The following is a 26385-nucleotide window of genomic DNA, read 5'->3' on the forward strand; positions in this document are numbered from 1 at the left end:
AACCACTTGACTTTATCCTCAGCAATCCAATTGTGGAAAATGCCTCTGTCTGTCATAACATAGAAATGACTACCAGCACAATCCTTGTGAGGACAAGGTTCTGTCCTTATACTGAGGGCACATGCCTTTGTGTTGTGTGGCCAAATAAGATGGGCTTGGACTGGATCTGGCCATCACAATTGTGGCCTGTCAATGTACAGTCTCTTACTGTAACTGCATACCCATCAGTCTGACATTGCTATCAAATAAATTGTTCAGTTAGATGAGTTTGCTGTGAACAATTACTGTTCTATTGGTTGTAGGTTATTATTGTCACAGATACTGAGATAGTGAAAAGCTTTGTTTCACACTATCCAGAAAGATCATGTCATAAATAGTTATATCAAGGTAGTAAAGAGGAAACAGTACAGAATATAGTATTGCATTCCCAGGGGAAGTGTAGTGCAGACAGGTGAATAAAGTGCAAGGGTCATGGCGAGGTATTTTGGGAGATCAAGTTCAATTCTACCTACAGATGCTGAGGTGTTAATCTATTGAAGCTGCACTACAGATCTGGTTATGTACTAAGTAACAAAAATGTGGTGTAATATTTAGAACTAACAGATTTGACAACAACGGATTGAACCAATGTCCTACAGTCCCAATGTATTTGTTTCATGAATGATGATAGCTAATAGAAAGGAACATGCCAAGAGTGTCCTCATCCTCAGTGGTAGTGGGGCCTATCACTGCTTTGTGAATTGACAACCATCAGACCAAATGGATAACACACAAGAGCTCACAGCTGATGTTTGGTCTTACTGTCTATTGGTCACACAAGCGCAGGCGCCTGATGCCAGTTAGAAACTGTTCAGCAACGGTCTCCTGTCCCAAATAAATGAAGGAATCCAGTTATTTTCTCAAACAGTTTTTGTACTTCCAAAAACTATTGAAAGTTCTTGGGCTGTCCCAAATAAGCGGCTTACCCTATTTACCAATTGTCCAATTAACTGGAATCCTCTATATTATTAAAATAGGTATATGTCACCATATACTACCTTGAGATTGATTTCTCTTGCAGGCATTTACAGGAAAACAAACAAAATAGAATTTGTAAAATGCTATGTAGAAATAAAGACTGACAAACAACCAATGTGCAAAAGCAGACACATTGTGAAACTGAAAGATATATATATACAGTATAATACGAAGAACGTGAGATGTAGAGTCCATGTAAGTGGGTTGCAGGTTGTGGAGTTATTTCATAGTTAAGTGAAGTTATCCACGCTGGTTCAGGAGTTTGATGGTTGCAGGATGATAACTGTTCCAGAACCTGATGGTGTGGGACGTAATGCTCCTGTACCTTAGTAGCTGGGTGTCCTTTGACTGACTTCCAATAACCCAAGGCCTTTCCATCATCTACAAAATACATTCAGCAGTGGTGGAATAGCTTCCACCTCCTTGGATGAGTACTGTGCTAACAAAGTATGATCCAGGACAAAGCAGTCTACTGGACTGGCACCCCATCAAACACAATCAACATTAATTTTCTCTACTACAGGCAGACAGCGGTGGCATTGTGTACTATCTACATAATTAGAATCAGGTTTATTATCATTAACATATGTTATGAAATTTGTTGTTTTGCAGCAGCAGTACAGTGCAAGGCATAAAAATGACTTAAGTTACAAAATTGAGATAAATAGTGCCGAAGGAATGGTGAAGTAGTGTGCTCAAAAATCAGATTTTGGACAGGAAGCAGTTCCGAAAATGTTGACTGTGGGTCTTCAGGTTCCTGTACCCCCTCCGGGTAATAGTAATACAAATAGGGTTTGTCCTGAATGGTGAAGATCCTTGACGGTGGATGCACTGTAGTTATTAATCTAGATTACTGTGACTGCACTTCCCTAATGCATGATCTCTACCATCAAGAAGCACAAGGTGATAGGAGCATGGGAGTACCAGCGAAAGTGGACCAAATACACAGTCTGTGCATGAGTCAGAGGACGCAGGTGAGGTCTACTCATGTATATTTATTGTAGGAAAGGATATTGCAGATGATAAATTCAGGGAATGAATTTCTAGAACAATGTAGTATTGAAAAGCAGAGAGTAACCCTTAGGGGTGGATCGATGATCATTGAAGTGTCTACTAGACAGCTATGAGAATCAAGAGCATTTGCCTTCATTAGCTAGGACTAGAGTTTGAGAGCAGGTGCAACAATATAAAACATTGATTACATCATAACTGGAATACTGTGTTGTTCCAGTCAGCACACTAGTGCACATGATTGTAATGGGGAGGGGGGAGAAGAGATAGAGCACAATATTGCCCGAGTGAGGAGGGGAGATGGAAAAGCCTGCTCCCAGTGACACCTCCCAGTCTCTGCCCAGCTAATAGGATTCACCTGCTACTTGATCCAGACTCTTCACCTGCAGCCTATTTAACTCCAGTTCTCATCAACAGTCCTCGTTCATGCATTGCACCAACTGGCCTCAACCAGTTGCTCCTAGCTTCCACTCTCCCTGCCTAAGATTTACCTTGTTGCATTTAGCTTTTGTTCTCTCTAGTTTTGTAGCCCCCCATAGCTTGTTATTTTGTGGTCTATTATTAAAGTTATCGTTTACTGCTAAGTCATCACCACGGCTCTGCCTTTGGGTCAAGACTCTTCTACATTTCCAGATGGTTGAGGGGGTGCTTGAGATACTAAATTGACAAGTGTAGGTAATAACTGTTAATTATTAATAACTTTAATAGAGGTACAGACCCTCCTCAGGTTACAGAACATTCTTGTGAATGATCTGTAACCTAACAGTTTGCTAGTCACAAATGTAGCCACATAAGGTAGAGGGTACCTACAGCTGCTGGCAAATCCATACAGCCAGACTCCAAAAAGCTTGCTCGTATGTACAGGTCTTGCATATTAAAGTTGGGGAGTTCCTTTATCTATAACCAGAATAAATTAGAATTCCTCCCCCCTTTTCTTTCTTCCATGGCCTTCTGTCCTCTTCTACCAGACTCCTCCTTCTCCAGCCTTGTATCTCTTTCACCAGTCAACTTTACAGTCCTCGCCCTCCCAGTCTCACCTATCACCTTGTGTTTCTCCCTCCCATACCCCCACTATTTAACTCCTCATCTTTTTTTCTCTACAGTCCTGCTGAAGGGTCTCAGCCCGAAAAGTCGTCTGTACTCTTTTCCATAGATGCTGCCTGGCCTGCTGAGTTCCTCCAGCATTTTGTGTGTGTTGCTCGGATTTCCAGCACCTGCAGATTTTCTCTTGTTTGTAAATCAGAAAGGGAAATGTCAGTTACAAGGAGGGACTAGAGAAGTAGGAGTTGTTCACTTTAAAGAAGAGGTTTCCTGAGATTTGGTATAAGTATTTAAAATCATGAAGGATATAGACAAAGTAGATAGAGAAAGGTAGATTCAATGCTAATTTTCAAAATAGAGCTAGATCTGCTTCTGTGGAAGGTTTGTGAAATGGGACCAGCTGGATTGCTCTTAAGTAGAGCTGATAGGGACTTTTTCTATGACTATTTCATAATTATACATTACTTTCTCTTTCCTAGGAGTTCCTAGTGCACAGGATAGGTTCTACCCCTCACTCCTTGGGAATGGAGTAGAGAAGAGTCTTCATTCCTACCCCCACACTCTCCAACTTCACCTGCCACTAATCTCAAACATGTACACAACATACACAACCCTCCTTGCTCTTTCCCTTTCCTGACGAAGGTTCTCGGCCCGAAACGTCGACAGTGCTTCTCCTTATAGATGCTGCCTGGCCTGCTATGTTCCACCAGCATTTTGTGTGTGTTTGCTCTTTTCCTCTCTCTTCCTCTCTCTCTCATCAGAGGTTTACATAATCCAGCAGACTGCAAGGCAGCAAGAACTGAAACTGCCATTACATGCAGTTGGTGGTCATCAGCAAAGCAGGTAAGTAGAACTGGTAATTAGGGCTTTCGAAGCAGAAAGCTTTCCTTTAGCATTTTATGAGGAACAGCAGCTGAATCTCGGAGGCCGATGTTGGGCTGTCTTGCAGGAGGGTGAATCTTAACAAAGTGGTAGGCCCTGAGGGAATACATTGTAAGTCTCTGAAAACTTGTGCCAACCAACTGGCAGGTGCATTCGAGGACATTTTCAACCTCTCACTACTACAATCGGAAGTTGCCACCTACTTCAAAAATACAACAATTATATCAGTGCTCAAGCAGAGTAGTGTGTGCTGCCTTAATGACTATTCCAGTTGCATCCACATCTACAGTGATGAAATGCTTTGAGAGATTGGTTATGGCTAGAATCAACTCCTGCCTCAACAAGGACCTGGACCAACTGCAATTTGCCTATTGTCACAATAGGTCAATGGCAGATTCAATCTCAATGGCTTTTCACATGGGCTTAGATCACCAGGACAATGCAACACCTATGCCAGGATGTTGTTTGTTGACTATATCTCAGTGTCTTAACACCATCATTCCCACAGTCCAGATTGATATGCTACTGAACCTGGGTCTCTGTATGTCCCTCTGCAATTGGATCGTTGACTTCCTAATGAGAAGACCACAATCTCTGCAGATTGGTAATGATACCTCCTCGCTGATGATCAACATTGCCGCAAATCAGGGATGTGTGCTTAGCCCACTGCTCTACTCTTGATACCCATGACGGTGGCTAGGTATAGCTCAAATGTCTTTAAATTCGCTGATGATCCAACCACTGTTGACAGAATCTCAGATGGAGACGAGAGGGCGTACAGGAGTGAGATATACCAGCGAGTTGAGTGGTGTCACAACAACCACCTTGCACTCAAGGTCAGTAAGACCAAAGAGCTTATTGTGGACTTTAGAAAGGATAGGGCAAGGGCATGAACCAAACCTCATAAAGGGATCAAAAATGGAGAGGTTGAGCAATTTCAAGTTCCTGCGTGTCAAGATCTCTGAGAATCTAACTTGGTGATTCAGCTATAAGGAAGTCAAGACAGCAGATACATTAAGAGTTAGAGAAGATTTTGTTTGTCACCTAAAACACTCAAACTGTACCATCGAGAGCATCCTGACAGGCTGCATCACTGTCTAGTATGGGCGGGGGGGGGGGGGGGGTGGGAGGAGAGATACTGCACATGATCAAAAAAAGCTACAAAAAGTTGTAAAATTATTTAGCTCTTATCTTGGGTCCTAGCCTCTATAGTATCCAAGACAACTTTAAGGAGCAGTGCCTCAGAAAGGCAGCATCCATTATCAAATACCCCAATCACCCAGGACATGCTCTCTTCTCATTGTTACTGTCAGGAAGGAGGTACAGAATCCTGAAGGCACACACTCAGCAATTTAGGAACAGCTTCTTCCCCTCTGCCACCCAATTCCAAAATGGATATTTTTAATTTAACTAATATTCATATATAAATTACAATTTACTGTAATTGGTTTACATTTTTCCCTCTTTATTCACCTGTATTGCATTACACTGCTGCCGGTGATATTAAACCTGATTCTGAATATAGTTCAAATGATGTGTGTTCCTTAAAGACCATTATGAAAAGAATGTACCAACACACATTGAAATGTGATGCTTTGACAAGAAGCTCTAGCAAAAGGTGATATAACAAAATGGAGTCCAAATGATCACACACCACCACGACTGCTTCCCTCCATAACCCTGTACCCCACAAATGGGAATGCTCTCTGACCAAAAAAAAGAATGAAATAGGTATTCCAGCAATAAAAGGACACTTTATTTTGTGGGAGTCTGGGACCAGAGAGCACAGCTTCAGAATGCAAGTAAGTTCATTTAGAACAGAAATGAAGAATTTATTTTGCCACAGGGTAGCAAATCTGTGGTATTCATTGCCACAGACAGCTTTAGGGGATATGTCATTGGGTATATTTAAAGCAGAGGTTGAAATGTTCCTGATTAGACAAGGCATCAAAAGTTACAGGAAGAAGACAGGAGAATGCGTTTGAGAGAGATAATAAATCAGCCATGATGGCATGGCAGAGCAGACCAAATGGACCATATGGCCTAATTTTGCTTCTATGCCTTACAAACAAACTTTTGAAGTTGAGATGAATTATAGATTGCACTGTCGATATGATGGACAGACAGTACTGTCACAATGTCATTTGTTGCCTTCTCTGCTGCACCTGACTGAATATGAAACATGACATTTGCAAAGATTTTATTTCAATCACTAGTTTAATACAGTACATCTTAAAATGAATGGGTGGGTGAAATCATAAAGCAGAATCACATGTTGAAAATGTTTTTATTCAAATTAAGATCTCACAATCTGATATTGGCAAATAACTCAGGATTATGAAATAGCAATGACCATTACATGTCTACCACCTACAAATTATTTCTATACAGTAACTACAAGGTTCAAGTAGAGATACACTAAGATAAAAATAAAAGTTACCTGCAGCTAGAAGTTATGAAATTCAGTACAAAGCAAATACATATAGTGAGATGCACCAAAACAGGTTTGAAACCTTAGTGGAATTACATTGTTAGTTATTACTGAGCATGTTTCCAGCAACAGCATTTTTTCTATATTTTGAATGAAATTGAAGGTTGAAATGCACCTTTTATGGTCAGATGCATAACATTTATAGAAAATCAACCAAGAATAAAACCCACTTCAGCATGTTGTTCTTTTACTTAGAAGAAACCTGCGGTCTATGATTAATTTTTGGCTAACCTAACCTAATTCCTTTTCCTTCATGCTAGCACTTCTTAAGAAAAAAAACATTTCCCTATAGCCAATAAATATAACTTTTGTTACACATGTATGTTTATTTTACCCCCACTTGAAGCGGTGTTCTCTTCCATAATTGATGTTGCACTTCAGCTATGAGCAAGCGCCTCTGGAGTAAGCCTAACATTGATAACTAGACCTTTTTTTTTTAAACCCACTATCAGCACACTAAGAGAGGAAAACTACATCTTTTAATTCATGATTTTAAAACAGAATGTTGGGTTTTGTCCAATAATTTTGACACCATTTTACCTGGACAAAATTAAGCCTAAACTGCATGATTCTGATTGAGAACAGGAAGATGATGACCATTTCTCTGCTTCAGAGTAGTTTTCAGTATTTTACAGGCAATTATGATACTACTGCTTGCCAACCCCACTGTGCATTGATGATGCTAGTGAAAATGGTTGTTTGATTGGAATAGACTATTTTAGTTAGCTGTGAAATGAATATCGTTTATTGGATTGCTAATAACTCTTATGTTGTTTCATCCAACCATCTAGATGTGGAAATTGTGCTGAAATCTCTGACCAATTTGAAGCTTGCTCATCTTCTATCTGATTAAAAATACTTTAAATTCCCGGACTAAATGCAATAAAGATGGATTGTGACTTCCAACCTATCTTTGTGCAAGGCATCAAACAACTTTAATAACTGGGCCTCTTTTACAACCTGCCAGCCACTTGGCAAGCTTTGGGCAGGCCATACTTGTTGGGCTCTAAAGGTGTCTACTGACACCAAAGTAAGTCATGGAATGAGTATTCAGATTGCCCTTAAATCTTAATTACAGTTTTTTTTTAAAAAACATGTCGAGCAAGTGTCAAGTATATAATCCAAATAATGTTTTTTTTTGTGGAATACTTAAAAAGTATATAAAGTTGAAACCAGAATTGTGTTAATTCCCTACAATCATTTGTTAGGCTTTGCCTATGCTGTTTCCAATTCTTGATGCTGCATTTTACAAAGGAGTAATGTCCGTCCCTGGATGTGGTGCAATGCAGATGGATTCTCACATCTGGTAATGTTTGATGCTTCAGTTGAATGCATAGTTGGGAAAGCACGGGGCAGAGGAGATTAAGGGGAAATTTATTGAAGATACTCAAAATTATGGGGTACTTTGGATGGAAAAATAGAGGATAAACGATTTTTATTGTTTGAAAGGCTGATTAATTTAAGTCGATTGGTGTAAGGATCAAAGGGAAGCTTGTCTTATGCACCAAGTTGTTTGAATGCACTTCCTCAGTGGTAGTGGAAGCAGATTCAATGGCATTGTCTAACTAGAAACTGGATAAATGAGCTGGCACAGATATATTGGGTCCAAAGACCTACAATTCATCTCAAATTTTTGATATGCATGGTATCAATACCGTTAGTGCTTTACAGGCCCTACAAAGCAGACTGTTCTAACAGTTTGTGTTATTGTGATATGCACTATATACATAGGGCTTGAATTTTTCAATTTTAATATATAAAATTTATCTTTTAATTTATATATAAACTCCTAAAAACCTACCTGTAAATTATCACTTTTTATATTTTAAGCCAATAAAATTCTGAATAAATGGCAGCCGTGCAGAATATACATGTCGCTATCAGAGTGCTGCATGTAGCATGCATTGACTAGTGAGATATAAATAGTTCAGAGGAGACAAGTAGGTAAAATGGTATCACAGGGACCCAGTGATGTTCTTAATTATGTTAGATAAATTAAAGATTTTGTTTGATCAGGGGATTTTGCTCCAGAGACTGAAGTTTTGCAAAATGTTCCTAGTATTCAACCAAGTAGCTGACTGCCTTGGTAAAAGAAAACCGATGAGGTATTGTACCCGGCAGATTACAAAATAGGCTCACTTGAGTTTTTATGCATGTTGAATAAAACACCAGAAAGAATGATAAAAATTTACTGGCTCCTTGAAAGACCAGATTCAAGGCCATCCTTTATCAGTGTGTCTATCACCTGAAGAGATCCCACACACACACACCTTCCTCTAAAATCTGGACAAATTAATTTCAAATCAAAAATCAGCATCACCCTATAGCTTGAAGAATCTGTGCAGAGATATAGCACATCAGCCTATTGCTTCCTTGTTATTTTTGATTTAATTGTGCATAAAGTGACTGAAAATTGATGCATCTTATTGTGTTTTTCAGTAACTGAAAATAACCATTTGTTTTACAAAAAATACTAGAACAAATAAAGAACTGAACTAAAGCAGAAATAAAAACAGAAAAATTCAAGTCCTATATGATCAGTAATTGAACAGTAATCCAATTCTGGCAACACTGCAGCAAATGATGGTGTTAGGTCACCATTATCAAAGATATGTCACATAAGCTGCAGCTTATCCAATAACTGTACAATATTTACACAATAATTTAAAGAGGGAGGGGTCACCATAATCCAGGTGACAAACCAAAGACAATCTTTAAAATTAGAAACTGAATAAACTTTATGAGTCACTTTCTTTACAGTACCAAGTAACTTCATATTTTTATTGTGTGCCATATTCCTCCATGTGTCCAGTGCTGGCCTCCTACTATGACATATGCTAGATTGTTCATACTAAAACTGGAGAAAGCAAGTTGTTCACTTCTGCAGAAGTTATTGATTATAAACATTAAAGATGTCCTAATATTTCCTACTGCCTATATGGGACCAGCTGGATATGTCTGAATTGTCAATGTACATAAGTGACCCATGCATTTATATAATTGTGCCATCACGCACTCAGAATTTTTATTTTGATTTTATTCTTTATAAATATTATTTCTAATTTAAATCTTAAATTTACACAAAGTCAATGGAAATCCCAAAAAGGGATTATACTGCAGAAGTCAATTCTAGAAATGAAACCACTTTGTTTTAATCTTTTATTTTCTCCAGAGTTAAGGCCTTGACTTCGGCAAAAATGTAATTTTTATTTGTGAATTTAAATATTTATAACATTGTTTTATTTAAGTCCCTGATTTTTTTTCACTTCTAAATAATAATGTTTTGATAAATAGAAGGTCAAATTGTTTGTGGATCTGAAAAAGAATCTAGTGCTTTCCTAGCATATATGACGAATAAACTCTTCTTGGCCTTCCCTGAAGAAGATGGCAGAGTTTGGTTAGAGTCAATACCTGTACCCGGCTAGAAGCCAAGAAGAGTTTTTTCATATTTGTGGATTTGTTTCAGTGAGCAAAAACTGCGCTAAATGTAAAATGAAAATTTACATCAAATTGTTAATTACATTTCATTTTCATTATTATTAATACTTTGTGTACACTGTATTTCAAAGAAAATGTTATTAGAATGATATTCTTCTACAGTGAAATATCTTCACAGTTACAGCTGTTATTCAATCAAACTATCTTCATTCTTCAGTCTCAGAAATAGGCTTTTTATCATGAGCTGTTTCATTCATAAACTCTTATATTCATATTTACATAATTTGATATCATAGATTTCAGAATATGAATTTATAATTCTGCTCTTTAATGTAGAACAAAAGAATGAAATGACTTTTAACATTTATTCCACAGGAATAAATATCACCCAGTGACTGGGGGTATTGTGATTAAAAGATCAGGCTCCAATTTACAAAAAGGCAGAGGCAGCCTTAACCATTTGAATGAACTGATGTATTATTTTGAATGAGATAGTGATCTATATATTAATAGGATCTCTGCTGATGACCTTAAGTGCATGAATGTTTATCACACCTCTTTGCTGCATAAATACACAATAATAAAACAGTAATAACTTTAGTTTCAGCTGAGATTACAACTGGTGTAGCCAAATGTGTACGGCCATGATTGTCATCCTTTAACAAAGGATTCACTGTTCAGGTGAACGCATAGAATGTAATCGAAGTGCTGTTAAATATATTCAAAGGCATAAGTGTTTTAATTCTTCTGGTTTTTTTGATGAAACAAACCTAATTCCATGAATTTCTTTTCAGTGGTTATCTGGATGCTGTGCCCTTCAGGTCAGAAAGTAACTTTTCTTGAGGTGATTGAGTTAGCAAAATCATGTTCTTAATAAATTTTTAAAATAAAATGTCTATAACAATAGTCTAACCACACCAAACTTTTCTTAACTCATTCACTAATAAAATACTATGTGACATTATACCTACTGTAGTTCTTTGTCATAGGTGATGTATTTAGGCAGAGTGGATATAAACTGTACCAGTGCCTTCACAATACCAATCTACAGTATAATGAACAAGCTGAAGTAAATAAATTCCACTGCAATAGTAATGATGGGTTCCAAAGCCCAAACACAGTGTTGTGGGTTTTAAGATGGAAATACTCATAGATTTCAACATCTTCGGCAAATAATACCTGTTTTGGGTTGTTTAAGTTGAAATGGTGCCATACAAGAGACTGAAGTTTGATTTGCTTTGTGACTTGGAAATGTTATTGATTCAATCCATTCTTTAACATATCTAGCTCTTTGTGAAGTTAATATCTGAAAAGGAAAGGGAAATTTGATTACAGATGAACTTGGTTCCAACCTAAACACATTCCAGTAAAGACCTATGACAAGTATGAAGTTCATAAAAGGAAAACTTTCATTATTACAAAGAATCAAAATCTGCCAAGCATAGAAGTAGAGACAAAAAACAATGGTGTAGAACGCGCTGACAGCTAAACAAATGTGAAGAACTCAGAACCCAAATTCTTTGAGGCAGCAGGCTAGCATAGTGGTTATAGCATAATGCTATAACAGTGCCAGCGACTGGACTCGTATTCTGCCAGTGTCTTTCAGGAATTAGTACATTCTCTCTGTGACCAACTGGGTGTCCTCTGGATGCCCTGGTTCGCTCGCACATTCCAAAGATGTATGTGTTAGTAGGTCAATGGATAATATGAGTCTAAATGGGTGGTGCAAGCTTATGGGTCAGAAGGGCCGAAACTGTGCTTTATCTCTAAATAATTTTTTTTTTTTACAAAGGATCCGCTCCTGACTAGCAGCAGCGAGAGTGGTAGTGCATCCCAGACTTCTGTGTTTCTGCCCTGCAAAACCCAAAAGTACTGCTCAATATTATCCATCACACTATTACAAGGACAACACATTACTTAATACATCAAGGACTAATTGGGAAGGGCAGTAAGCATCTGCAAATCCTGATGCCTACACGGATCAGACAGTGCTGGCTATCTTTGTTTGGCCATATCAGCACTGGGGCTGAAACCAGAGAAAATGGTAAGATCCTTATGTCAACTTCTTTCTCCTACATCTCCATGCTTAATCATCCCAACCCCTACTTTTCAAATTTACAAACCACCTCTATCACTTCCTCTGACAGCTTGTTCCATTTACTCACCATAGTCTCTGAAAAGTTGCCCCCCAGATCCCTTTTAAATCTTTTTCCTCTTATTTCAAACTCATGCCCTGTAGTTTTGGACTCTCCTACACTGGGGAAAAAGACATTGACTATTAACTTCATGAAGGGTCTCAACCCAAAAGGTCAACTGTACTCTTTTCCACAGATGCTGCCTGGCCTGCTGAGCTCCTCCAGCATTTTCTGTCTGTTGCTTGGATTTCCAACATCTGCAAATTTTCTCTTGCTTGTGTTTGGGACATTAACTTCAACTAGTACCACAGATGTATTTTGAGTGTCCGAACATTTGGACCTTCCATAAAGAAGATACTATCTTGATCATCTTTTAAAAAGAAGTAGTTCAAATTGCAACATCAGCACCCTTGGATACAGAAAGGTATCTGGAACTGATGGAGAGGAAGGAAAAATCTCAACGATAGCAGCTGGGGAGAAAAGAGAGCAGAGCATTACTTTTACCAACCATATTGGCTCTTAAACAAGTAAATGGAATAGCCTAGTCTTTCCCTGACCTAAGAGACAGGATAGAAAGAAAACTTAGACATCAGTTACAGTGGTATAGAGTTCAGTTGATACCAAAATTGAGAATTTATTTCCCAATTTTGTTATCAGGATTCAAAAATGTCATATAAAAAAAATCACCAGAGAACAAAATATCAGAGCTTTTCATTGTTCTCAGTCTAGTGCTCCAACTGGTTTGCTTTCTTTCTAATAAGTGTTATTCTGAAGCATTAGACTTGCTCTCAATTGCAGTCTTGCCAGGAAAGAATTGACAGAAAAATAACGATTGCCAAGTCAGTGATACATTGCAAATGTTTTCTAAGCTACATTACAGGAATGTGCAATATGTTTCTGGTAAAATTTGTCTGTAATATTTTCTCATTTATTAAGACTAATCCAGAGAAATAAATGTAACTAATGCTTAATACATATGGTTCTAATTTACAGCTCTCGTTGAATATTTTGATGATTTACTATTGTATAACTTACAATGACAACTTTAGAAACATTTCTGAACTACTGCAATCTGTTTTACTTGTTTTGTTATTGTTAGCTTTATATATTCACAGGAAAATTGATTTGGAACCCTACTACACTGATGTATGAAGAGTGTCATTACTGTCTCTGTTAATTCACAAAAGCAGGGATCACTTATGCTGATCTAATATTTGCATTGTCACTTTACAGTTGCAAGATGTAATGTCATACTTGATACCAACTTTAATACTTTGTATGTATAGAGCATTTTCTTTGATCATCCATAATAAGTTTACATGCACTTACTGTGAAATCCTACAGCCTGAGACATATGCATGGTGGCCTGTATAACGAAGGTCACAGCGAACAACATTATTACCATAATCTGATTCTGGAACCAAATAGCTAGGATTTACTGCAACCTGTGAAACGAGAAGGAAACAGGTCAGTAACAATTCCCTTTATGTGATTGTTTTTTTTTTAAAAGCAGCTAACTGTTTAAAATCACTTACTTTCAATATATAGTTTCCAGCCTTAACATCAGTAATATCAATCCACTGGCAGTCAATGTCAGCATTGTAGGTATCATAACATCCTGGACTCAATCCCTACAAGCAATTCAGTCAACAAAGTTAGAAAGCTCATATACAAATTGTATAACAGAATTAGAGATAAATCTTATATTTGGTTTACTGGACTCTTTCATAAAAAATTACATTTTAAGGCCACAAATATTTTGTGAAGATTATACTTAGATATTTATCTCTATTATCATATCAGTCTGGTTATCTAGTTCAACTTCAGAGAGTTAGATGATTAAATCAACAGTTCATTAACAATCACAACAATCTGACAGCTTTCAATAGCATTTTTGAGTGACAGTTTTATTCCAAATGTGTTATCTTTTGAATTAATGACTTCTAATCTAGTAACAATAACCAAACTCCCATTCTTCCTAATAAACAGATCTCAGATAGGCAGGAAGGAACTAACTTACAGCAGTAGTATTATTTTTTAAATAATTTTGATACATGCTTAATGTCATCATTTGATCTTTAACCCTGTTGAATGGGACTTTTTGCTTCAATGGTGATATGAAATATCTAATATGTACTCTTAAGGTTATTATATAGTTACCACATCATAGTTTCAGAAACATCCACAGTTAAGGCAATTCATAGTTGGCAACAAGTGTTGTTAAATAAGAAAGGTAGTGTATTTCTACCAGAAGCCTTTTTTACTTACCACATATACTAGCAATGCTGTCTTTGATAACAAGAAGCATGTTTGCTGGTGTTAACAGCTATGTTTGTTCAGTTTAACTTCCTCCCACATTTCTATAAATGAAACTGAATGGTTTCTTACACTGTTCAGTTCTGTTTTAAAGCTAAAAGCATTCTTTATATTCTCAATAAGCCTGGCTTGATTCAGTTCTTCCACACTCGAGCAGGAAGTACCATCGCCAGCAAAGCTATTGCAAATGTAAACCGATAAAACAATGTTTTTTAAGCATATCAGGCTACTCACAACAGAAAATGTAGAATCAGGTTCTGCTGACTGAGATCCTTTGCAGAAGGTGAAAAGTTTATGATTTGGCAAAGTTGTGCGAGCTTAAATTTTAAGTAGGGTAATTGCTTCGGTAAAAGTTAGCCTGATATAGATAGGATGCTTTATCAACATCCAGATATCTGTACAGGTCAGCATTTTGAAAATGCTGGTCTGCACTATTATTAGAACTAGAAATTCTACCTACATTTTAAAATTAAGTTCTCTTAAACATCTAAGGCTATATAATAATTAATCAAGTGTTAACACATGGAACGAAGGGTGATCATTAAAAACCTAAACAGCAACAAAAGTAATTGAGTGAAAATTGCCCATCTTAAGAAAAGTTAAACTTTCAGCATTGCAAAGCAATTCAAAAGCAAAGGACACCATGATCAATGACAACCACTCCCCCCACCCCACTCATTTCCTGGATTTCTTGCAAATCCTTGTTGCTTGCTGCCTGAGTTCGTCCATGTTTACTGTTTTTCTTAAACTTCTATTCAATTTCTCACCACTCCATGCACATAATGAAACACTTTCCAAGACAGGGTCCCATTTTCCTGACAATAAACATTACATCCAACAATTCCTTAAAAAATTCCCACGAGTATCGTCTTCACCTCTGTGCCACTAAATATGTCCTTGAACTTTTAACTTGCAACTTAGTCTGAAGGAACTTTACAGATAAAATCTCATAATGAGTCACAAGTGTTTTCACTCTCTCTTTTTCTCCTATGAGTTAAGTATTACTCGCCATTCATTTGAGCCTTTTACTATATCTTGAACATTTATATCATAATTCATTCTTGTGGGCTAGCTGTGCAAGACAAAGTCTGGAAATGGAATGAATTGTTATGGTTCAGAAGTAGGCCACCCACCCAACAAGTCTATGATGGCTCACCTCCACTAAGCACACACAACGGGGTTTTCTTTGACTATACAGGCCATGCATAGAATCATCAGGTGTCAGCATATGACCTGATTAATCTCCTTCATGCATTATAAACAATTCTGAGCTGATTAATATGACTAATTTATTTTTCACATACCTGTGAATGTGCTGTGCAAGCATATCTTCGGTAGTAGCCATAGTCACAGGTGGTGTCCTCCAGGCAAAAGCTCGCTTTATGACCTTCAGCAACTTTTCTATGGGTGGTGGCATCCAGGAGATCATAATGGCTAAATTCGTCCATGCTGTGGTAATGCCTATAATATGGAGGTTACTTTACTATTACTGTGCTTGTGGTAAAATAAATTTGTCATAACAGGAAGCTTGCCAGAACTCTGAATTTCAATGCTATTTGTTTATCTTTGAACTCCCTAATCCTCAGCTGTCAACCTAGCCCACGCTCTACTATGGAAAGAGCCTGCTAAGAAAAAACTACAGTACTGTGCAAAAACACATATGTATAGCTAGGGTGCCTAAGAATTTTACACAGAGCTGTGTTTGTCAACATGGAGCAAAGAGTGAGTTTGTAAATCTGGAGGACACAAAGGATGTAGGGAATGGCGAGGATGAGAACCATGGTGGCAGAAAAGGAGTGCCGGGTGAGAGCGGGGAAGTGATGACACACCCAGCCTGGAGACACAAGGCAAGATCATTTGATTGTAAACAATTGGTTTATCAATCATTACAAAATGTCTCTCTGGTTCTTCCCACTCCTTCCCCTCTCCCTGCCCTCTTCCCACTCTCAGTCCACAGCAGTGACCCATATCATCATTCACATATGTCATGAAATTAATTTTTGCAGCCCCAGAAGTACGGTGCAATATATAAAAATTACAATAGTACTGTGCAGAAGTCTTAGGCTCCCTAGCTACATATGTGGCTACAACTTATGCACAGTACTGGATCTTGGAGAATTTTTTAAGTCGATTGTTTTGGAGACTCTTAAACCAATGGATATATTTACAAATCAGTCATCCAGCTGACTAAAATAAAATTGCTATTGGAAGTTAGCTCTGTAACTATGATAGATTGAATTCAAAGACTATACAAAGAAAGTAAGTTAACATGAGGATTAATGTAAAGCAAAGCAACAATGATAAACAGCATGGGAGATTTGAAATGGTAATCTGGCAAGTAAAATCACTTGGGTATGCTAGACTAAATTATGAAAGGAAAGTTTCATTATTTACTTTGGCTAGATAGTTTGCCAACTGAACAACTGGTAATTGGTTCAACATATTCATTACCTAAGTAATTTAGCAACTTGGTTATAAAATTGAATCGTTACAATTTTTTCTTTAATACAGTTTTTTGTATGAAAGAAATAATTGCATTTATATTCCATGACTTCAGGGAGTCGCGATTTTTTTCAGGCAATAAGTATCATTAAGGTGAAGGCAGTATTGTGATGCAGGAAATAGAACAACAAAATGCACGCTATCTGCACAAACAATAGGAATTAATCCTTATAAAAGGTCCTAATTTTGGGTGAACATATGGTAAACTAAATACATACTTACTGTCCGTTACACCGTTGGCATTTGGGGCAACAATGAAGGTCCTCCATCTCTCTCTGTACAGAAGGGTTCTTCATTGCCATTTCCATAACAATTGTTTTTTTGACCAGTCAGGGTTGTTAGCCCTGAGCTGAACCCCGAACCTGGAGGACCGATGGACTCCTCTTAGTCTGACTTGTTTGGCATGGGTGACCCTACCAAGAGCTAAAGCACAAGGTCCTGACTCCAACCAACATAGCTCTCCGGGCCAGTGAGGCACACAAGTCTCCAAACCCAATGACAAGTTTGTGGTCCTCTTGGAGGAACTATATAGTAATCATCATAATAATCTCCTCCAAGGATACAGTTCATAGACTAAGAATATGCACTTATATATTATATTACAAGTTATGAACCAATAATGATCTCCTATTCTGGTCATTCTGTCAAATGCAGTTCCCTCAGCTCTTAATTTCAAACTTAAAAGTACCTGGCATTTGACCAGTGAACCCAACTTTCACTGGAAATGGCTTAACTGCATCAATCCCTTCTGATCAAGATCAATCACCCATTGAGGATTTTGAAATGATAAACCCCCTCCATTCCCAACAATTAGGCAGAGATCATGATTTATTTGTCTAAAAGAGAAACACCATTCACTTCTGTGTTTCCACTCCACCCTACTTTTGTTTACTATGCTCAGAGTACATTCTATCGAATTTCTGTTTGCACTTTTGTCACATGATTCCCTCTCCTGCTTTAGGGCTATGCTAATCTATTAAATCTATGAAACTGGCTAACTCACCCATCCAGTGATTAAACAGTCTTCTGTCCTGGGTGCATTGTTTGCCAACATAGAAGTGTACTGTTCGATCTCTTGATACACTGCCATAGAAAAGCATCAAAATTCCCACCCTATATTAACTACAACATTCTCAATGTCCCTTTCCTCTCCTAGATTTTGAGTGTATCCTCATATAGGCATCCGTTAGTCTCGTGAGACCATGGATTTGCGCCTTGGAAGGTTTCCAGGGCGCAGACCTGGGCAGGGTTGTGTGGGAGACCGGCAGTCGCCCAAGCTGCAAGCCTTCCCCTCTCCACGACACTAATGTTGCACTAGGACCCAAGCAGCTCAGCACCGGTGTCATCGCAGAGCAATGTGTTGTTAAATGCCTTGCTCAAGGACACAAACATGCTGCCTCAGCTGAGGCTTGAACCTTGACCTTCAGGTTACTAGTCTGATGCCTTATCCACTAGGCCACGTGCCAACACAAGTGTATCCTCTCATCTTCACATTTAAATTTCTCACAGTTTTCCACATAAATTTCATCTATCAGATCTATCTTGCCCTCCTAAAGTCAAAGCCACATTGTCTGTGACTGTAGTGACTTCACAGAGGCCTCCTTTGTCCTCAATGATATTGCAGCCTTTGACTTAGTTGATCACAATTCCTTTCGCCATTTTCTGCCAAGTAAAACTACCTTCGTTGACACTCATCTATGGACAAATTATCTCCAAAACCTTAGAGCTGCAGAGCAGGAAGTCCAGAAAAAATTCTGGAAATAATTTATAGATCAAGTGGCATCCATGTGGTAGGGAAGAGGATCAACGTATCAAGTTGTGCAACCTTAAAAACGCTGCTTTCTTTCTCAGCTCACTGATTCAACTTCACCTGTTAAATATTTGCTGACTCCCTGCCTTTTCTGTTTTTGTTATTCTAATGAAATCCTCCCTGGATATTTGATCCCTACATTCTGTCCATTTACAGCACTAGTAAAAATGACTGATGAACAACCATTGTGGAGGGAAAGTCCAGTCAACATAGTTTGCCAGAGATATAAATCAGTCTTTCGGCTACATCACAATTTTGAGTTTTCTGTGATAAATCAATCCTAGAGTGCTGAAACCAGCTATCTGAATAAAGAATTTAGATGTTCATTGAGTAATACAGAAAATATCTGATAAAAGTTATAATGTAATGCATTTGTTTTTGTTTCATTTGGATCAAATATTGAAGTGCCAGTGTACACTGCTATGAAGTGATGTGATGCAGATTTCATCTTCTTGCAACTGGGATCTAACAAGTCTGTTTCTGTGAGCAATCAGAGGGTAGAAACTGAATAACTCTCTTATGGACATTATTTGGAATTTGGATGCAGAACCACCCAAAACACTTGTGAATCTAATCAGAGTGGCAATGACCTGAAAATGGCCTATGGGCTATGAAGCTGGAAAAGGAATACAAATGAATTGGCTCCAACTTATATCAGAACAATCTGCTGACATAGTAAAACCCTCAACACATTAATACCCTCTGTCATCATTGCCAAAAGCAATCAATTCATCTTTGCTGAATAACATTTTATTTCCATTTCAGGTGCCAACTAGTACTATATCCAAAAAGCTATAATGTTAAATGTTGAAATTTTATTACAGAACAATTAATCTCCCAGTGTTCCCACACATGGAATATTTTATTCTAATTATATATTTAAGAACTATATGGGACCCTATTTTTTCCCCATAGGAGGGTTTTGTCTATCAGCTTATTAAAATTCTAAGCCACGAGTACACATACAACTCCAAAGCTAGTAACTGATTATATACATTTTACTCATTTGTTAACCAATTCTTTTCTTTATTGTTTCTTTGTCTCCTTATTCAACCATTTACAAAGGTTGAAATTTTTTTATAGTATACCAAAGTTTCCCAACCTAAGTTATCAATGGTAGACCAATGGCTTCCACAGTAGCATAGCAGTTAGCACGACACTGTTGTAGCCTGGGGCATCAGAGTTCAATTCCAAAATCATCTGAAAGGAGTCTGTATATCCTCCACATGGAATGTGTGGGTTTCCCCTGGGTCCTCTGGTTTCCTCCCAAAGTCCAAAGATGTACCAATTAGTGGGTTAATTGGTTATTGTAAATTGTCCCATGATTAAGCTAGGGTTAAATTGGGGGTTGCTAGGCAGTGCAGTGCAAAGGGCTAATATAAAATCAGAATAAAAGCTTAGAGAAAGTCCAACTTTGTACCTGATGCATTTTTTCAATATCCATGAGATAAATCTTCAATCTTTAATGTGGACACTGTCTGATTTCTGTATCTCTATCACATCTTTTCAAAGAGTAAAGTACATGACTATTTTATAAATACAACCACCTTGCCTTTAATACAATCTCAAATTGGTATTTCTGTGAAAATCTATTTTGAGACAACAAACAAATACATAACTTAAGAAATATATGTGAGTGTAGGCCTTTCAAGATTTTGTACCTGTTCCATCACTCAATAACTAAATAACTAATCTACCTCAGCACCATTTCATGAACTATCCCCAAATCCCTTGATTCCATAAATGTCTAATAATCTCTTCCTCTCTGTCAAGTATTCTGTGGTTCAACCTCTGCAAGCATCTTTGATGAATTCAAAAGAATCTCTACATTCTGGGAAGGAATTTCTTGTTACCTGTCCTGAATGATAACCCATCATTTTAAGACTGTGGTCCTTGGATCTTGAAATATTCGTTGTACATATTACCACATCAGGCTCCTTTCGTACTTCCAAACTTCATTCAGTATCAGGCCCAGACAGCTTAATCGCTCCTCATACAGCAAACCCACAAAACTACAAATCAACCTGATGAAGCTTTGCTGCACTATTCTATGCAAATATGTTTTTCCTCATGAGTACGGACCAGAGCTTTATCCAGCATTTCAGGTGATGTCTTACCAGAGGTCTATGTATTGTGGCTAGGTATCACTTTGTCTTATACTCAAATCCTCAAGCAATAAAAGTGAACACACTATTTACCTTCCTTGGTTGCTGCACATTAACACTCAGTGACCTATTTATGTGGACCATCAGTTTCCCTTGTCTCTCAAAACTAAACTCCACCTTTCTCTATTATTCCTAACGAATGATTACCCATTTTTCTACACTAAATTCCATTCATTGCCTGTTCACCTAGCCTTTCCATATATGCCTCCAATCAGGAGGGATGGCCTACAGGGGTATACATACTTCTGGACTAGACGTACCCAGGCATCGTCCCTGAAGAAGACGGCAGTTTGTCATTGAAACATCAGTTATAATCGGTACCTGTACCTGTCTGGAAGGCCGAGAAGAGTTTATTTGTCTCTACACCATCTTCGCAACCCACACTGCAACTAATCAGCAAACTTTGATGTAATACATTTGATTCCCTCGTGTGAGCACTGATTCTTGCTAGACCCCCTGGTCATATCGTCCAGAGCCAAGCCTGACCATTTAATTGCTATTTTTTTTGCTAGTCACCCAATCCTCAATCCACCCTATTATATTACTCTACTCCTAATGTACTCCAATTTGCTTAATAATCTATTGATGGTCAACTTGATTGCTCTTGTCTTTTCTGCTGGTTACAACCTCAAGTTGTTTTATTTTTACTTTAATGATAGCATAGATCCATCAATATTCCTGAAGCTAGTTATGCACTATACATTCAAAGTCAAAGCTCAGCAGCTAGGCAATGTGAAATAATTGAGCAGCAAATCTAAAAATCACTCTCCCCCAAGAGGTTTCTGTTGGATGTGTCTTTAAGAATTAGAAACATAAAGAAAGATTTTGCTGTTGTATTGATGACTAAGTTATCAGTGTTCAATGGGTCTAAACTATAGAAGTGATAGGGAATTCGGGACTTGGTCACATGCTATAACATGGAAACCCAGAGGCCAATGTCAAAGATTTGTCATTTCTCCACAAGCTGAAACACTGCATAAGCTGAGAAGAATTTCACATTTGTGTACTTTGATAATAAATGAACCTCTGAATCGCATCACAATTAAAGTGAATTAATGAGCATTTCAGGTATTTACCCTGAAAATGTAAACATTATTATATGAAGTCTAAATGAGTTTTTAAAGACATACTGAGTTACTGTGAACACAAGAGATTCTATAGATGCTGGAAATCCGGAGTAACACAAAACAAAATGCTTGAGGAACTCAGCAGGTCAGCCTGCATCTGTGGAAAAGAATAAGCAATTGACGTTTCAGACTGAGATTCTCCATTAGGACTGCAAAGGAAGGTGGAAGAAGCCTAAGTTATTGTTTCTACTTGGTAAATACATTGACCTGGATTACTATTCCTTCAAATATTTTTCCCCAAATATAAAAGAGGTTATATTATTTTTATATTTACTTTTTTGAGATACTGCATCACCAGATGCGCCAATTTTTATTTTCTATTTTGTAAAATACTGTTAGAATAACTCAATATTGTATTATTTTATTTAGGGATACAGGGCCTTCCAGACCAACAAGCCCACACCAACCAATTACACCCATGTGACCAATGACCTACTAACCTGTAATTTTTTTGGGAATCTGGGACAAAAACGAAAGATCCAGTGGAAACCCGAACAGTCATGGGTAGAACCTACAAATTCTGGGCGGATATCCGCGGAGAACCTAAGTCATTGGCAACGCAATAACGTTACATTAATCACTACGCTACTGTGCCACCCTAAGTTGTGCTTTTATTTTCTTCCTGGTTTGCTGTCTGTAACACCTTTGCAGTATGATTAGTTGCTCAGTTAGCTTAATGGTGTCACCATTACTGGTTGACAGGTGCTTTCCTTGACTGGTAGCAATTGAAGTCAGGAATAGGGAATTCTACTTCAATGAGATAATTAGATTTTTGAAGACTGTATTTACTAAGCTTTCAAGTATATTTATTATCAAAGAATGCATAAATTATACAACCTTGAGATTTGCTTGTTCACAGGTAGCCACAAAACAAGAAACTCAATTAAATAAACAAAAAGAATAAAAATAAAAGACCAACACTCGGTGTGCAAGAGAGAAAAAAAAATACAAGTCATGCAAACAATAGCAATCCAAACAAAAAAAAAGTCCTCAAAAGTTTGCAGTGATCAGTTATTAGGTATTAAGCTTTGTTATTAGGTATCTTTTTGAGAATGGCCCAGATGGAAAGAGCCATCTGATACTTCCACTTACAAAGGTAGCCAAGAAACAAGCAAATGCAGTTAATAACAACAATTAATATAAAATAAAAATGACAGGTAAATCAATCAGATGGAATTTCCAATATGATAAAGTGTCACATCCATTTTTATCTTGATCTCTTAATCATGAGAATTTTATATACTTGTCAGTGCCTTTGCACTTTACAAATGCAATAACAAGAAACAATGATTTTTGAGGGATTTTTTTCTTGCATACAATCCTGTTCACCCACATTGAATTAATACTCTACTGTCCTGTATCCTTAGTGCCAGTAAGAGCTTCATACTTAAGTTTGCACTTAGGGCATTTGGTTAAGCTGAACATTTTTTGTAGTCTGAAAAATGATTGACATTAGCAATCTTACGCCTTAAAGATTAAGTGCCTCCACCTCATTAGGTACTTACAGAGAATTATGCTGTCCATGCTCTTCAGATTTGTGGCCAGCTGGATCAAAGATGCGGGTGAAAGACTGAGTTGCTCTCAGTAAGAACAAAACTGAAGAGATGGGGAATGCACAAAGGAGCCGATACCTGCCTCACAATTAGAAAGGTGAGATTAAGCAAGCAAAGTTAAATGTCACATTTTCCACTCACCGATGACAACTGTGCCACTCCCAGGAGTAACGAGGTCGACTTGGAAGGAAGTCTGCTGTGCCTTGGTTCTTCACTCTCTGAGGGAATCTAAGTAGAACCCTCATATCGTAGTCCCTAACGCCCGAGCCATAGGCTGAACTGCAACGCAACAGTGGAGACAAAGAGAGCCATCATTACACATTTAAAACTCCGAACCTTTGTGCATACCTTTGTCGCTGTTAAACCGAGAAATGTCATTGCTGAGTCTAATGCAAGTGCTTCTACAGGACAAAGCCTAGCATATTCACAATTAGAATCTACAGTCCGTTTAAAAATGTTCCGCGTTATTGTTTAAAACCACGCAAATCCCCATTCTTTATTAACTCCAACTTTTCATTTGTAATTTAGAAAGAAAGAAGAAATATATTTCTAAATCCATTTGAGTTTCAGACACACTACTGAAAACATTTGATAAAAAATGGGACTTGGTTCAAATAAAATTCGCACAGAGGGGAGGGAAACGCAGCCCCAACATAAATCCCAAGATGGAGATGATATTTCTCAGAAACCAGTCCAATTCTGGCAGTGGAGACAGTTGTAATTCGCAGTGATTTCTGTACCGCTACACTGTAGCTATGGTGCCAAAAACATTTACTCTTGACCATTGGCTCCAGATTCTGTATCCAAACCTACGTTACAGGATCACTTCATATCCACGTTATAGTGCTTGCATAAGTGCAGCATTGGCGGCTTCACTAACAACTCGGGGGCAATTATACAATGTGTATTTTAATTATCATGCGTGCAATCTTTTTTTTAATATCGTCTGTGCAAGTCTAGATGGGGACCGGGTAAAGGGCCGCATGCTCTAACGCCCCTGAGTTGCAAATACCTTCGGGGTAGCTGTAACGGGAATGAAGAAAAGCGAGTTCATGTAACGAAGAAAGAATGAACAGCACCTGGTTCTGATTATGTAGACTGTACCTTGCCAAACAATTTTCCTCTGCGGCACATCTGAGATTGTACATGTGCATCTTCTGAACGTATGTTGAGGCTTGAATGTAGTATGGATCTGGAATTAGATCTGGTAAACCTACAGATTCAAAAATTAGTGCACCAATTCGCATTAATAACACGTTTGTTTCTAATCAATTGCTTGCTCCTAATCAGAATTTGTTTCAAAAATATGCCTTCAATATATATTTTAAGTAACAGACTTACCGTGTTGGAAGTACCTGGTACCATAGCCGGGTCTGCGGGGTCGAGACCCGGGCCTCTCGTATGTATCATAGTAATTGTAGTAGGGGTTGTCGTCCGTCTGCTTGTAGGGGTTATAGGGATCATCACCGACCATGATATCCTCATTGCCAATCCCGCGACTGCCCAGGCTCGATGCGTTCCGTTGGGTGGCTGGGGTGTCTCTAAGGTTTTGGTTCGCATTGTCCCGCCGCGGCTCCTCTCTGGACCCGGCTCCAGTGGGCTGCGAGTTACCCCGAGATCTGGCAGGTCCTGGGTTATTGCTACTCGTGCCCTGCGACCACTGACTGGCTCCCGTCCGCCTTGCGCCAGACGGACGTTGCCGCGCTTGTGCTAAAGGCGAGTCTCCCCGGCGTCTTGCCGCTCGGGCTCCGGAAGGAGTGTGGGGCGAGCGAGCCGAGGAAGAGGGTCTCCGCCTGGCGCCGCTGTCCGCTGTGCTATTGGTGTCACTCAGCAAGAAGAGGCTGTTGCTCCCGCTTGAGTCCTGAGGCGGCTGGTACTCGGAGCCCAGGCTTACCAAGCTGTAAACGCGCCCGTTATTTTCCCACTGAATCCGTCGACTCCAAACGGCCGAGTTCTGTTGCTGTCGCGGCCGCTGCCCCTGCCCATTCACTTCTACAAGTAGGCAAGTCAAATAAAGACCCAAAACCTTTACTAAATATATCGACGTCTGATAATTCATCGTTGAACTCGACGAGGAAAAAGTGTAATTCCTTAGAAATGTTTTTTAAAAAATATTATATTTCCATCAAATATATTTAAAATGTATAAGTCAACTTAATACATCAAAATATTGTGTGTGTGTGTATATATACAAAATAATATTCAAAAGCTGGGTTGCCAAAAGTTGCAGCTGTACAGAGTGCCTCTCATTTTCCTGAAACTGTCTCGAGTGGAGGTGGAAGGGATTTTAAAGTGGCTCGCACATTAGCAAAGTTACACAACCTGCTCCCAGGCTACTCGCTATTTGTTCACGTAATGCCTAGGAACGTGCAGTTTGACAGTCCTTCTCCATTCTACTCCCTTCCTCCACTCGAGCCGACACGAAGGAATTTCATGGCCCCAGACACCCATCCGTTAGATTTGCGGCTCGCCAGTTAACCCGTGGGTTGTGCCAAAATATGCACACACAGAGAGAAAAAAAAATTAGATCATCGCGGGGAACAGCATTAATAACACATGGCGCGGAGGTTTGAGGGAGTTAAACGGGTGCCTCAGTACGGCTGTGCCTAGGGATTGATTGCTGCATGTGCCGTGTTACGTTCTTTTGCCATCAGAAAGCAGAACACCAGCCAAAGAAAATTAGAGACGCAAAACAATACGTGGTCGCATTGTGGTTTCTGTGCCCCATTTTAAATCAACCCCCGCGTTCCCCAAAGTTGAAAGTGTTTTAGAATGGAAAGTTTGATCACAGAAAAGTGCTTCAATGACGTCCGCTTGCTTTCTCCTTATAGGCAACTAATGTTCCCATTCCCATACACTCACTGTAAACGTGCATTACACGCACCCGCAATGTTAAG

At 38.5% G+C, this 26385-nt stretch overlaps 2 protein-coding genes across 10 annotated transcripts in view; one reads left to right on the forward strand and one right to left on the reverse strand.

Annotated features, from left to right (window-relative positions):
- Window positions 1-6219: 6219 nt before the first annotated feature.
- LOC140740225 (protein-lysine 6-oxidase) lies at window positions 6220-25929 on the reverse strand. The gene is made up of 7 exons (XM_073069308.1): window positions 24830-25929; window positions 24593-24701; window positions 23630-23767; window positions 15636-15792; window positions 13551-13646; window positions 13345-13460; window positions 6220-11186 (listed from the first exon to the last, which is right to left on the reverse strand). The coding sequence occupies exons 1-7, from the start codon at window positions 25545-25547 to the stop codon at window positions 11180-11182; spliced, it is 1341 nt and encodes a 446-aa protein (XP_072925409.1). The 5' UTR covers window positions 25548-25929; the 3' UTR covers window positions 6220-11179.
- Window positions 13052-26385, forward strand: part of LOC140740230 (zinc finger protein 474-like) — a 57843-nt gene continuing 44509 nt past the window's right edge. For 5 of the 9 annotated variants that reach the window (XM_073069388.1, XM_073069321.1, XM_073069356.1 and 2 more), the window contains exon 1: window positions 23441-23585. The gene's annotated coding sequence lies outside the window, so the exon portion shown is untranslated. Of the gene's footprint in view, window positions 13483-23440; window positions 23586-26385 lie in introns of those variants that run through there. The other 4 variants (XM_073069339.1, XM_073069382.1, XM_073069347.1 and 1 more) reach the window with 2 other exon arrangements.

The sequence above is a fragment of the Hemitrygon akajei genome, chromosome 2, assembly GCF_048418815.1.
Source record: "Hemitrygon akajei chromosome 2, sHemAka1.3, whole genome shotgun sequence".
Taxonomy (NCBI): domain Eukaryota; kingdom Metazoa; phylum Chordata; class Chondrichthyes; order Myliobatiformes; family Dasyatidae; genus Hemitrygon; species Hemitrygon akajei.